Here is a 14129-nt window from a genome sequence, read left to right on the forward strand (position 1 = left end):
TACATAATTAACACAAAGAATGGCTTCTTCATTTGTCCTCAGCTGGGGCCAAGACAAAAATGTGGAATGATTTAGGACATACTTACTTCTACTTTACTTCTTATATCATCAAGAAAGTGTTGGCAGTGTCAAGTGAGGAGGTATTTCAGTTTAAAAAGCAAAACAAAACCAGTTTTTGTATAGGTTTTTCAGGATTACAATTAACAGACTTTTTTTTCTTAAGAAACAGAAGATGTGCGAGTAATTGTTTCACCACCATTTGTGCTCTTGTGGAGACCGACATTTACGCACTGCACCTGAAGGCAACCAGAGAGAGAGAGAGAGAGAGAGAGAGAGAGAGAGAGAGATTTGCTCATCAGCGCTTTTCCGTTTTCTAGGTCCTCGCTCTGCCTCCTCTGCCGTGTCACCGGAGAGAAAAGGGGAAGGAACATGGTTTCATCAGACGCTCCTCCCGTTTCAGCGTGGCTGTAGCGGATCTATAGCACGAGCAAGAGGCGGTCTCGGTCCGGCTCAAACCTCACACGACCACCTTCCCCGTTTCCAACCAGCCTGCAGGAGCACTACCAGCACACCGGGACACATAAATGGGTGAGTTGCAACGCAGTTTTCTGCTTCCAATTGAGAGAATGCCCCAAAAATAGCCTCCAGCGCCTCTGCGCATCTGGATGGGCAGGAATAAACGCCCGGTCCAGATGCGCGCTGGGTTCAACCTCTTTCCTTCCTTCTTACCCCCTCTCCTCTCCTCTCCACCCCAACTCACCTCACCTCCACTCCTCTGACGTCGCTTCATACATGGCCGAGCTGTTCGTTAGTGTCCGCGCGGCTTTGGCGTTTCTCCGCGTTTCCGATGCTTTATTCATGATTAGAAAGCTGCGCGTGGGTGTGAATGCGCGGGCGTGCGGATGCGTTTTGAGGAAAGCAGCGGGTCACAGTGATGAGTTGCAGATGTTGACACGTTTACATTCACTAGCTGTCTGCCCATTGTGTTGCACAGTGTTTGACTCTCTCCAGCCCCCTGTCCCTGTGGAGGAAACAGGCCTGTCTGTGACATTCCTCTCATTATCGCCATCAATTCCCACGGCATCGTACTCTTCCACACCTGAAACGCATGGGAATTAATTGATTGCCGATATAGTGGGCGATTAATAACTTAATTAAGTGTACACATTTACTAATTAGCCACAGATGCCATGCAGGGATGAAGGTGTTACTTCCTTTTTATTTTCATTTTACTTGGTAGGCTAATCTGTAGATCTACTGTATTAGACATTCCTATGGATATCTTGACAGTGTGTTATTATAAGATTGTATGAGCTCTGCTGCATGTAAACAAAATTCACAGCTGGCCTCAGGGGGGAACACTCACATGTACATTTATACACAACCGAACCGTCAAAGCTGGATGACCAATTTGGAAAATCAGGACATTTCCCCATGGGCCTAGGCCAGATTCACTGTGTGGTGTGTAGTTTAATTAATTGCAAAATTGTCTCTAATATGCACCACTAATTCAACTATTAGCTTAGATGGAATTACAAGGGCCTTTAAATAGGTCCGGCATATTAGCTCAACACTGTCTCTAAATGTAGTGTTATACAGTATGTTCCATGTTGAACACAGGGGGTTTATACCTTTTACGAATTTAAAGAGGTTATAGGATTCATATGGGAAGTATGGTGGTGATGGTGGTTGGGATGTGTCTCAATAAGTGAAAGTAATCCCGCCATAAATTGCCACATTTTCCACTTCTGTTTATTCATCATTTGTAACCAATTCAGCTCTGCCATCAATGTACAACGTTTTTGGTGGCATTGTCGTTTTTGTGTAAATTCAATCATATGTTCATTACGTAGTTCATAAAGGTTGAACATCATTTCGACTTTTTATGCTTTTCCAATTTCCAAACATTAGGCGGACAGATTATTAAAATCATTGCAGACAAACAATGCTGTCCAGGGCAACACAAACACTATCATTTTAATACACAGATATAATTGAAAAATCACTTACTAATTATAGAGGAATACCTTATTGCAAAACAATAAAAATGTATTGTATCAATCAAAAAATATCAACTTTGGGTCACTTGACTTGAACCTGCCTGAAAATGAAAAACTATATTGTACATATTGTTGTAATGCATTTAGCAATCCTGGGCCCATTTGAATCTAGTCTAGTCTAAAACTCAGAATTTACGTATAAGGATTCATTTTGCAGTTACTCAAATATAGACACATTAAAGAGGCAACCTTTTGCTATCATAGTCTTAACAGTCACAAATACATGTTTTCAAAAGATCTGACTTCTCTGACCCGTGCTTAAAAAATGTTGGTTTGCTGTCACTGGCACTGTCTCTCTCCAGCCACATTGAAAATATAAAGCTGAATACTCAGAGTTTGTATCTGGGGGTTGTCCAAAACTTTCCTGGAAAGAGGAATGCTGGAAATTTGAAACATTCAAAACATGTTAAGGGAGTTCAAAGACTGTGTAACAAAACAATTTCCTGCAATGCAACAGAATGATGAGTTGGGCAGAGAACAGTTGGAATTGACTTTAAATGTGGGGGAATTTGCTGAAGTCTGTGATCTGATCCACAGTTGGAGTGGGTGGCTTTGACTGCCAGTGGGCTTATGTCCAGCGTGAATGTTTTACAGACTGAAAACACGCAGCTGCTCTTGAAATCATCAGCGACAGTACTGAAGCATACCCACAACTAAACACAGGTCTGCAGTAAACCAGCAAACTGCAGCATGGAGTTGCAGAGTTTAGTGTGTTTGTATGTAGTTCGGTCTTATCTAAACTGACTGCAGCTGTTCAGGGGACACTACAGGTCAACATGGTTCCTATATGGCAGTGTGTTTCTTACTTGACCACTTGAGTTTTGTTTTGTCTGCAGGTTTCAGATAATCTGTCTCTTGTGTTCTCAAGGCCTCCTGTCTATCAGAACACGGCAAACGGAAGACACAACCATGACACAAGTCCTTTGACATTTCAGTTGCAGTTTTGATCTCAAGTTTCAGGACCAATACACTGCTAACTCAATGCAGCTATTTAATATGAAAGCATGGTTAAGTTTAGCAAGTATGTTTGAAATTAGTAATTTAATTATATTAGCATAAGTAGACACAGACCTCGTTGAATCTGATTGTTAAAACAGACCATATTGACAAATCTAAGCTAGCTAGCTGTGAGGGTACAATTGGATGTGAAGGTGGGAAAGTAGGTTAGGGAGCGAATATAAAGCGTGTTTTTATCACACCGATTAGTGCTAGAACATTAAGGTTATGTTACAGTCCAGTCCTGTTAGACCGTTAATTTCGTTCACATGCTTGATCTAAACTAATGTTATTTACTAATGCATTTCTTATAATTTTAGCAACTACATTATGCAGCCATCAGGCAACACCATTCATTATATGTTTTGTTTGTTTCTGCCTGATGATTGTATGCTAAGACAATGCTAAAGTTTACCCAGTTTCAAAATAAAAAAAACCTAAAATGTTTATCTGGCTTTTAAGATAATAATTGGATACTTTCTGTTAAAGCTCTATCAGTAATGTTTTGTTGAGCAGCAGAGGTACTGTAGAGTGAGAGCCTTGTATTGCCTAAAACACACTGTGTTGCCAATGTGACTGAACCATTGCTACTGAAAAAACGGGTGATTTCCAACATTGAGCTTAAAGAGGCCCTTTACACATTATAGCTTCTGACTTGTGTCTATTCTGTTTCTCCTTTTAAAACTTCTAACTACATTCAAAATGTTTTGAATAAGTGGGTTCCCATTTTGTTTTCAAACTTTACTTAAACAAGATTATCACACTTGTTGGAGGCCGACTTCAGCTTTAAATGATTAAAACGGGTATAAGCACTGACTGTATAAAAGAAGTGTACGTCGTCACCGTGACATAGCGTAGCACATTGGCTTTGTACAAAGGTTATAAGACTTGTTGACTTTTGCATTTTGGCATTTTGGCTAGAATATTAGGAGAGGAGTAGTAAGACCCGATATAATTAGCTTACTAAGCGGCTAGTTACTAGCTAGTGCTGGCCTGGTTAGCAAAGTGCTATTAACATTTACGTGATAATAATTTGGATTTTAATTTTTTAAGTTTGCTTGGTCCAAACCAATCTTGCTTTACAATCCAATTGATCTCAATGGGTCCATCATTTTTTATGTTTTGTGTCCATTTGTATTACCATATCTGTATCGAAGGAGACATAAACACTACTGATTCAGACCATAAACCTTTTTGCTTACTACAGTTATAGATTAAGTGAGAAGTAGGGTTGTTTTCTAAAATACCATCATACTATTAGTCACATTGACTTGGCTTTTTCAACCTGGAGGTTGCCCCTTGGTATTTACAGCAGCAGGATAGGGCCTATGGGATTGAGTCAAAATAAAGCAGAGTGTGTGTTGAGATAATGAAGGAACAGGACACCCAGTTAAACAGTGTGTTTTTTAAATAGTTTTTGGACTAGAATTGAGGTATAAGCTATATCAGGCTTTGGATACAAGGACAGGTCTTTTCATGGGAATAATTGTGTAAGTAAACAAAATAATTCACCAGACTTACGTGTACTTAAAAAAAACAAAAAACGTATGCACCCCTACTGACGTGTTTGCTCTACATTCATAATGCTTTGAAGAGCATTTCATTATTTTCAAATGTTCTTGAATGCATTGTGTGTTTGTATTTATTCCATCATGTTGTGTTGTGCATCATACGAATAAATTAAGGCTGCTTCCTTTGTAAAATCATATCCAGTATATATATATTTTTTAAGGCTGGGTTTGCCCTCTTCAGGCACAGCTTCACACCAGACTGTGCTCCGCTCCAGAGCCTATTTGGCGTTTACGTTGTGTCACTTTAACTTGCACCCGTCTTTGCACTCAGTGGTGTAAGTTCTGTGGAAAGCCACGAGCTGTCGTCTTCTTCAGTGGTGTATGTGTTGTTGAGTGACGTGGATGGGTGGGTGGACTGCAGCGTGTGGTTCTGTTCTGCCACTCAGATGCACTGTCATGTGATTTGCAAGACAACTGCCACGAGCTATCAATTCACCGAGATACTTCTCCTAACTGGTGAGCCTTGTACTTCCACTATCATGATATGTGCTACTTCCCCTAGACCAGGGGTGTCAAACTCAAATACACTGTGGGCCAAAATAAAAAGATCGGTACTAGTCGAGGGCCGGACTGGTTCAATGTTTATTGCAAAACTTATTGAAATAACTTATTGCACATATTAAACATGGAACTAACAAAGCTTAAATTATTGCCTTTAAAAACAACATTAAACATTACATAATCAGTTGCATATTTCTTATGGCTCTATCTGCAGATTTTCCGGAGTCATTTCTAATGATTACATTTTTCCACAGACCAACAACAGCTTCAAAAAAACAATTCCCCTCAAAGAAAAAAACAAACATGCCCTGTTGTCACAAGACAAAACTGCAGAAGGAAACATCGATTGAAACTCAGTGTGCTGCTCTGTGATGCTAGTTTAAGCCAGATACTTGGCATCTCATCTTTGGTGCAAGTTCATCAGGCTCTGAGCTGAGGAAATCCTCAGGATTGAATGAAGGTGTGCTCGCAATATAGCGGCGGGCCAGATCTAATAGTAATTCGAAATGATCCTACGGGCCAAAATTAAATCCACCAAGGGCCTGATTTGGCCCCCGGGCCTTGAGTTTGACACATGTGCCCTAGACACATCAGAACTGTGAGCAAAATGGTATTTGTGCCACGTCGCTGTGTCATCTGCAGCTAATCTCTCTTAGTTATTTCACGCCAGAATCATATCCTCCCATCTGAGCACCAGGCCAACTTGAACTACAGTCGCCTGCTTTGTCTTCTTAATATTGATGTCTTGTGAAAGTCCTGTTCCTTCTCGAATATGTAAAGTATTTTTGGTTGTGATGGTGTTTACATCAGTATTGGCATATCCAGCCTATGCAGTGGGGTGGTTTGTGAACTACCTCTCTGAAAGGTCCCAATGTGTTCATTTGATGGGCTCACTTCTGAGTGGTAAAACATTGCAAATGGTGTTTTAGGTCCACTATTATTCTCCATCTATATCAACAGTTTAGGTCAAAATGTGGTTGGAGGAACTTTACATTTTTATGCGGACGATACCGTGATGTATTGTGTAGGTCCCTCCATTAAGGAGGCTGTAGGCTGTTTTTACTGTAATATTATTCAGACTCAGCTCTCTGAACTAAAGCTTCTTTTAAATGTTGATACAACTAAGGTAATGCTATTTTCAAAAGCCAAACAGAGACCGCTTTGGATATTGTTACTGTGAAAGAAACTTGAAGTGGTTGCCTGTTATAAATTCCTTGGTATCTGGCTTGATGATTGTCTCTATTTTAAACTTCAGGTCAATAATCTGTTTAAAAAGCTGAGGGTTAGGCTAGGTTTCTTTTTCAGAAACAAGTTCTGTTTCTCGCTTGAGGCCAGGAAAAAGCTAGTCACTGTGACCTTTTTACCTGTGATCTCAATGGGACCTACCTGGTTAAATAAAGGTTTGAAATGAAAACACATTTTGTCTGTTTGTATATTGGTGTGTATGAACATGTTGCTCTTTGTGCACGTCATACAATATATGAACGAGTGATTTTTGGAAGGAAACCACTGTGTCTGAGTCATAGCTACCCCTTTCATACTGTAGTTCCCATGGTTACCCCACCCCCTAAAACTCCCCCGCCTCAAACCCNCCCCAGCCCCCCCTTTAGCTGCCTACACCGTTTAGACAAGGATCAGGCCTCTGCAGCCAATATGAGTGTTTGCAAGTTTGTGTGTGTGTGTGTGTGTGTGTGTGTGTGTGTGTGTGTGTGTGTGTGTGTGTGTGTGTGTGTGTGTGTGTGTCCAGTGTAAAGGGGTTAGAGTTAAGACAGCTATATGCGATATCATGACACATTCAGTACATTTCTACAAGTATTAGCAGCTGCTCGTGCGGCCACAAGGTGTTTTTGTGTCTGTGAATATATGAGTTGATGTGTGTGAGATCATTTTAATAGAATTTCTTTACAAATAATCCTTGTTTTATTCACCAAAGTGTATTTGACAACATTTCAGTAAGGCGTATTCCGGTTTTATTTCTATGTTTTGTCTTTATAAATTCAGCAAAATTTACATTTTCACAGCAAAGAAGTAGCTTTCACTCTTTCAATTATTTAAGCACATCTATTTTTCCTTTAAAAAAAAGATGTATTAAGCTACTGTTAATGAGTCAGCACTCAAGTTCCAGCTGCTCAAAGGGCATTACACTTCTCTTTTCTTGTAAATATTTACGTGAGAGAGTACACTTCTGTGTTTATCAACCTCATCTTCAGCCTTTTGCTGCATAAACAGTTATACGTTTTTATCGTCTATCATTAGCACTGTATGGATCAATAGAACACTAGAGTTTGCACCAGAGATGTCAAGATGTTTATTTATATAGCTACTTTTATTAGTGTATTTTTTATTCTTATTTTCACTTTCACATGGTTCCACTCATCTATAGTTTGTGACAATACATTATGATTTGTAAGTAGTGTATTGACTAACAGCAACAAAATACAATATTACAAGGTTTGTTTACGGGCGTAATTTATTACATTACAGGGTTGGGACAGTTGTAAAAAATGTATTCCTTTACTATTGTTAGTTACATGTAAGAGAATGTAATCAGTAATTGTTCTGGCCTTTATTTGTTTGTGTGCATTTGAAAGGATGGGAAATGAGAAAACCAAAGAGAAATAACAGTTTACTTTATCTCTGTGTTGCAGGCCAGAGTAAATTGCATTCAAAACAGAAATTCAATTGTTTTAGATGGCTGTGTATGTTCAGCTGTGAGTGTGCTTCTCTTTCACATTCAGTTTTGCATCACTTTATAAAACCAGCCGAATCATTTCATTGAAAACCACAGTGCCAGAGAGTAAAAGTTAAACACATTGTTGTTAACCGACTAATTTTCTGTTCCTCATTCTCTATGTCGCCCAGTGGAGGCCGTAGTGGAGTTCGACTATGAGGCTCAGCAGGACGATGAGTTGAGCCTGACGGTGGGCGAGATCATCGTGAACATACGGCGGGACGATGGAGGCTGGTGGGAGGGGGAGCTGGGTGGACGCAGGGGCCTGTTCCCGGATAACTTTGTCAGGGTGAGTTCACAAAATACCACCACCACCTCGTTTTCTCTACTGATTCTTAGTCTCCTACACACTCCATAAGCCCACAATAGGCCCCCCATAAAAACAGCAGAGTAAACTTGCAGTTTCTAGTGTGTCACTGCAGCGTGGGATGTTTCAAAGGTGAGAGTTCAACATGTTTTAACACTTTTTTAATTGGGAGAGTAAAGGTTTGAAATACAGGTTGCATTTCGATCATTCAAAGAGATAATGTTATGCTGAAGTTTATTTTGTGGACTTTAGATCAAGGTTAAGAGCACTGCATCAAATGTGTGCGAATAATACTAATAATAACTTTATTTATACAGCACTTCAAAACAACGCCACAAAGTGCTTTACATGGATTAAGAACAGGGCGTTCAGGCACTAACAAAGCATGCGGTCAAAAAATCCCCAAATCCCCCCAATAAAATATATAGAATTTCAAAAATAGCAGTAGTAATACAAAAAAAAGAAAGTAAAACGAATAATACATGGATGTCGAGTAAAACAGTTAAAAGCTTTAATAAAAAGGTGAGTTTTGGGGCACTCGTAAGGGCACAACAAGTTAGTGAGGTAACCAGGAGCCAAACCGTTAAGAGCTTTAAAAGTAATCAGTAAAATCTTAAAATCAATTCTAAAACAGACAGGTAGCCAGTGAAGAGAGATTAACACAGGGGTGATGTGTTCTACTCTTCTGGTATTTGTTAAATGTCTTGCTGTGGCATTTTACACAAGTTGAAGACGAGATATTGATTTTTGGCCTTAACCAGAGTATAGGGAGTTACAGTAATCGAGACGAGAAGAGATAAAGCATGATTGACTGTCTCCAAATCAGACCGGGAGATGTGAGAGTGAAAGGAAACTTTCAAAAGTACTCCCAGCCTTTTCGAAAGGTCTGTGGAGAACGGATTTCAGAAGCTGTTTAACTATCCAACATGAATTTCTGATAAAATGTTGTTGGCATCTGCTACACAATTTGAGAGATTTCAGGAGATACTGTAGAATGCCATCCCTTTTCTAGACAGAAAAAAAAATTAGAAGCCAAACATGTCCGGTAGACTTGATAATTCAGCCCATCTTATTACTTCCTTTTTCTTCTTTCCTCCTAATTTACTTTGCGTGTCATTCGTATACCATGCTGACTTGTCAGATGAATATGGTTTGCTTTAACTCGGACTGCGCTATACCCTTAAGTTACAGCTACAGTTACAAGATGAGAAAAAAAAATACATCAGATTAAAACACCTTGGTGCTTTCTACCCCCAAAGCGGCAAAGATGTAAATGTAAAATGACTAGGTTATTTATAATCCATATTTTATGGATCGATTTATAATGTGAGTCATTATGTCAGCAACAATGTAACAAGTAAGTGTGAGAGTATAATGATATGGTTTATGGTGTAATAAAACTGTGTGTTTGTGATGATGAAAAACAGGGAAGTAAGTTTACTGTATCATAGGGGGAAGTAGAAATGTGTCAAAAGCCAAGAGCAGAGAGTACAGTTACATTTAGACCGTAGAAGTCACTCTATTGTCAGGTGGTACGCCATGCAGCCAGGCTTTATTACGGCTGACTGAATATCACAGCTCATTCATTGTCAGGGAGCCGGACAATGGGCCTGTGAAGTCCCACTGGTGATGGAGTGGATTTGGATTTATGTGTGTGTGTGTGTGTGTGTGTGTGTGTGTGTGTGTGTGTGTGTGTGTGTGTGTGTGTGTGTGTGGTGTGTGTGTGTGTGTGTGTGAGACAGAGGAAGGCTGTGAGTAATGCAGTAATACCAGACTGGTCTGTCACAGGATTGCAGTTATGGGAATCAGTGAAATTAAGCTTTGCAGTGCTGATGAATGTGTGTCTGTATGTATGTGTGTTTTTAGGAAGTGGGAGATGTGGACAGACAGGTTTAGAAGGGGACAGGAAGTGGTGGTATGCAAGCAAACCCCCTCTGGTGCCGTCATGGCTGCCAGCCAGCTAATACGATTATTAAATTGAAGGTCATTGACTATAGCATGCTACTCGAAGACAGTTTAAAAGGTGTTTTTATTTGCATATTTGGAACAGCTTAAGAGCTATTTCTGATGGTCAGCTCAGGTAAACAAAATGCTAAGCATGGGTGGTATACTTTATAACATATAGTAACGCTGCATGCTACTAATGCTAACTAACGCAAGGTGCATTAACCAGTGTGCAGATACATTGTCAAACCCTAAAGCAGTTAGAAACATTTTTATCTTGTCGTTGATTTCTATTGCCAACAAATCGCCTAATTGGGAAATGTCAAAAACCACGCAGCACATCAGCTCAAATCTGTCAAGTGCATTTAGACACACAATCAGCTGCCCTTGACTACAGTCTGTCACGATAAGGTGCCAACGTATTGCTTCATTTTTGATGAACCAGCTAGATATTCTCTAATTGATTCGCAAATCAGAATCCCATGCTCTGAACAGACAGAATGCTAAACACTGAACTTCATTGTTAAAAAGATCAGCCGGATTTTTCTTGGTAGTCACTTTTGAGAAGTAAAGTCACTGCAAACGTCAAAAAAGTAGAAAACTTTAGCACAAAGTTGACATTTCATTTGGAAGTACACTTTTTAACTACTAATCTATAATGGAAATGGGTGGCTCCTATTCTGTAACCAGTCTTTTAACCTATTGGTACAATTATAGTTTACCATAAAGACAATGGTCAATTTAGTTTTCAAGAGCCAAGAATATTCTGACTTACAGTACTAATGCCAAAAAAAAAAAGATTTACAAGAAGTAAGAGCAGATAATAAATATATATTATCAAATGGCTGCAGATATGTTCTGTTATTAATCAATGTTTCAATAATTGTATCTTTATTAGAAAATTCACTGTGTATGGTATCAAAACTAATCTTTATAACAGCTTGTGTAAAGCTTTTCTTACTCTGCCAGAGTGACCAGTGGTGGAGTTGCGCAACAAGGATAATGAGAGGGGAAATAAGAGTTTGCGTAATATTTCCTCTGCATTTCAGAATGATTTCTACACTCAAAGCTCTCTCTGTTTGTCTCTAAGTTACATATTATTTTGTAGGGCAGTGGATTAGCTGCTACACTGCATTGTTTTGCTTTATCTCTGGCTGGAAGACAAAGGTCAGAGGTCTGGTTAGAGAGGATGCACAAAGCGGAGTTTAGCATTAAAGCAGTGCAGTGTAAACAACATACTTTTACACATTACACAGACAAACACTAGCAACCCTGCAGTGGACATTATGCAGGTGTTTCCTGTGCAGATATGATGAATCACGTTGTCTTCCTTTCCTCTATTCAGCTGGGTTTCCTTTGACTGGGTCCCCTCAGGAGGAATTGTAGTAGAGAATGAATGCGGTCCAAGTAGTAACAAAGGCCTCCAGGAACATTAACAGTTAGCTTTGTCCCCGGTTTTTATTTATTTATTTTTGCATTACACTCAAACATTTTAATTATTTAAAACAATCAGACTCAATAGATAACAGATGGATTTTTGAATTTATGTTTTACTGCTTTACACAAGGCATAAACAACTAAACACCGCCTCTGTTGCACCACAAGGGAATCTGTTGGCTAAACAATGGCCGCTATGCATTTTTGTGTAGGTTGGCTTGTGTCTCTAAGTTAAAAGTGTTGTCTGTGCAAGAAAGTTTCTTAATACAAATGTGTGTCACTTGTTTGCAGTACATAAGGGCATGTAGAGTCTGAGCAAGTCCATCTGCCCTCAAACTGCCAAAAATTAAATGTTTGCTTTTCTTTCCAACTCCACATTATCACTACATTAGCCTACTTAACAAATTACCAAAAGCAAAGTCATGGAATATTTTACTGCAAGCATAAAGCAGCCAAAAAAGGAAAAAGTTATTTTTAAATTTAAATTCAGGCATGTTAATATGGAGGAGAAATGCAAGAAGTCATGTGAATACAGTCATCTTTTAAGTGCTCACATGTTGTGGTTGTAGAGGAATTTATATCTTTGGCTTATAATTCATTCATTCCGGTTAGAAGAGGATGCACACGCCCTCTTTGCTATCGAGAATCCTTTCTTTGCCAAGTGAAACATTTGTTTACTTTCCAACACAAGCATCTATTTTACTTCACTGTTATGTCAATTCTCCACCTTTGAAGCCTTAAAATGGCTCTTAACCTAAGATAAGCTTCTCCTGTTGTCTAGGAAATCTCTTCCCTTGTCGATATTTTTGGATCTCGGAGGCTCATTAAGGCTTTCACACCATACCAGGTCATTCAGATACAGAGTGAGGGGTTAGATTATGTGAGTCAGTATACCATTATGCCTCAGTGAGCTGCCTTTGCCACAAGGCAAGGGCGTGTGAAACATGATGAATGTGGTGGGGAGATGTGAACCGTCATGCCTATTTTCTTGGTTTCCCTCTCCGTGTGAGAGTCTCCCTGTTTGTTGTCTTCCCATCTGCCTCCTTGTTGATTCTTCTGTCACTCGGCACATTTGTTTGCGTGTCTCTCTTCAGTTCTCTTGATCAGTTTCACATGCTATCTTGTGATGTGAGTGAAAGTCATGTGGACAGAAGGGAAGGTTTCAGCAGTGCGGGAGAGGGTGGTGCTCTGTTTGTGTGTTTGTATTTGGACAAGCTTTACGAGATCTGGCCGGTAGTCTGAAGGTAAACATTGAGGGTCACCTGGGTTACTGACATGTAATACTGGAGCTCAGTACAGGGACACTCATAAACAGAGATTCACTTTGGCAATCTTTGGTGTATGCACAAATTATTTATTGGACACTAGACATGTTTTTTCAAAAACGAAATAATTTTTGTCCATTTCCACATTTGTTGTTTACATGTCATGACATCATTTTATTCCTTTGGGAGTCACATGTTTAAGTACATTTTTTTCATGTGGGATTAATTTATACCTAATATTAGTGGTCTAATATTACAAGCAGAATCACATTTTTACAAATAAACATTGTTCCTCCCTTTCTTTGGCAATAATGCAACCTAATAGGCCATTGAATTTCAAGCCAGTTACAAGATGTAATACTTTCTTCATTTAAATGTCTATGTTGTTCCACTGTGTTCTTTTTCAAAATAATTTTGTGATCTATTTTTTTATTTTTGTTATTTTGCTTTCAGATAATCACTGAATCAATTACATATTATCGTCACGTTAATGTTTACAGACAATGTCAATGTATTTCATGATTGACAGTGACACCATTGTCAACATTCATCTGAATTAAGAGTTTAAACAAGCAGATTGCCCTGTAAACATATTTTTTTGTTTATTTATTATTTTCAAGTTGAATACCACATTGAAAGATATTATATTCTTAAATAAAGTAGACATTTTTGTTGTTGTATTTAATAATAATAATAATAATAATGCATTTTATTTATATAGCGCTTTTCACAACTCAAAGACGCTTTACAATATGAGGGAGGGTAGACAAACAAGGACAGGCAAACAAGTAAGTATAGTAAATAAAAAAATAAAAAAGGCAGTGGTACCTAATCACGTACACATATGTACTTCGTAGACATCGCAAAACTGGACCGTCATTCTAAACAAAACACTAAGTCCGGACTGAACTTCACACACGTCGCTCACCGTACGCGTGTGCTGTGTGTGTTGTGTGTGTGTGTGATGTGTGTGTGTGTGTGTGTGGTGTGTGTGTGTGTTGTGGATGATCACTCCCAGTCCTCGTCTGTGTTTGTACCTGGTATGAGCCACCTGGTACGAACCGAGAATGTTCTCGGTTTGTTTCGAGAACCGTTTTCAGACNCTGCCACTGAGAAGGCTCTGTCCCCAAAGCTGCAGAGTGTGGATGTGGGAATGGATAGGAGTCCGGCTGCGGTGGATCTGAGGGACCGTGGGGGTTGATAAGGAGTGAGAAGGTTTGTGAGATAAGGGGGGGCTAAATGGTGGAGTGCTTTGTAGGTGAGGACCAGAATTTTGTAGTTGATGCGATGGGAGACAGGAAGCCAGTGGAGGTCTTT

General features: G+C 39.3%; 1 protein-coding gene across 1 annotated transcript in view; it reads left to right on the plus strand.

The window, feature by feature from the left end:
- The first annotated feature begins 391 nt into the window (after positions 1-391).
- sh3kbp1 (SH3-domain kinase binding protein 1) overlaps positions 392-14129 on the plus strand; it is a 32530-nt gene continuing 18792 nt past the window's right edge. The window contains exons 1-3 of the mRNA XM_010776158.1: positions 392-588; positions 7991-8148; positions 12329-12410. Of these exons, the coding sequence (XP_010774460.1) occupies positions 585-588; positions 7991-8148; positions 12329-12410 (244 nt within the window). The 5' untranslated portion in view covers positions 392-584. The remainder of the gene's footprint in view (positions 589-7990; positions 8149-12328; positions 12411-14129) is intronic.

Source organism: Notothenia coriiceps, unplaced genomic scaffold (genome assembly GCF_000735185.1).
Source record: "Notothenia coriiceps isolate Sejong01 unplaced genomic scaffold, NC01 NC01_scaffold00016759, whole genome shotgun sequence".
Classification (NCBI taxonomy): Eukaryota; Metazoa; Chordata; class Actinopteri; order Perciformes; family Nototheniidae; genus Notothenia; species Notothenia coriiceps.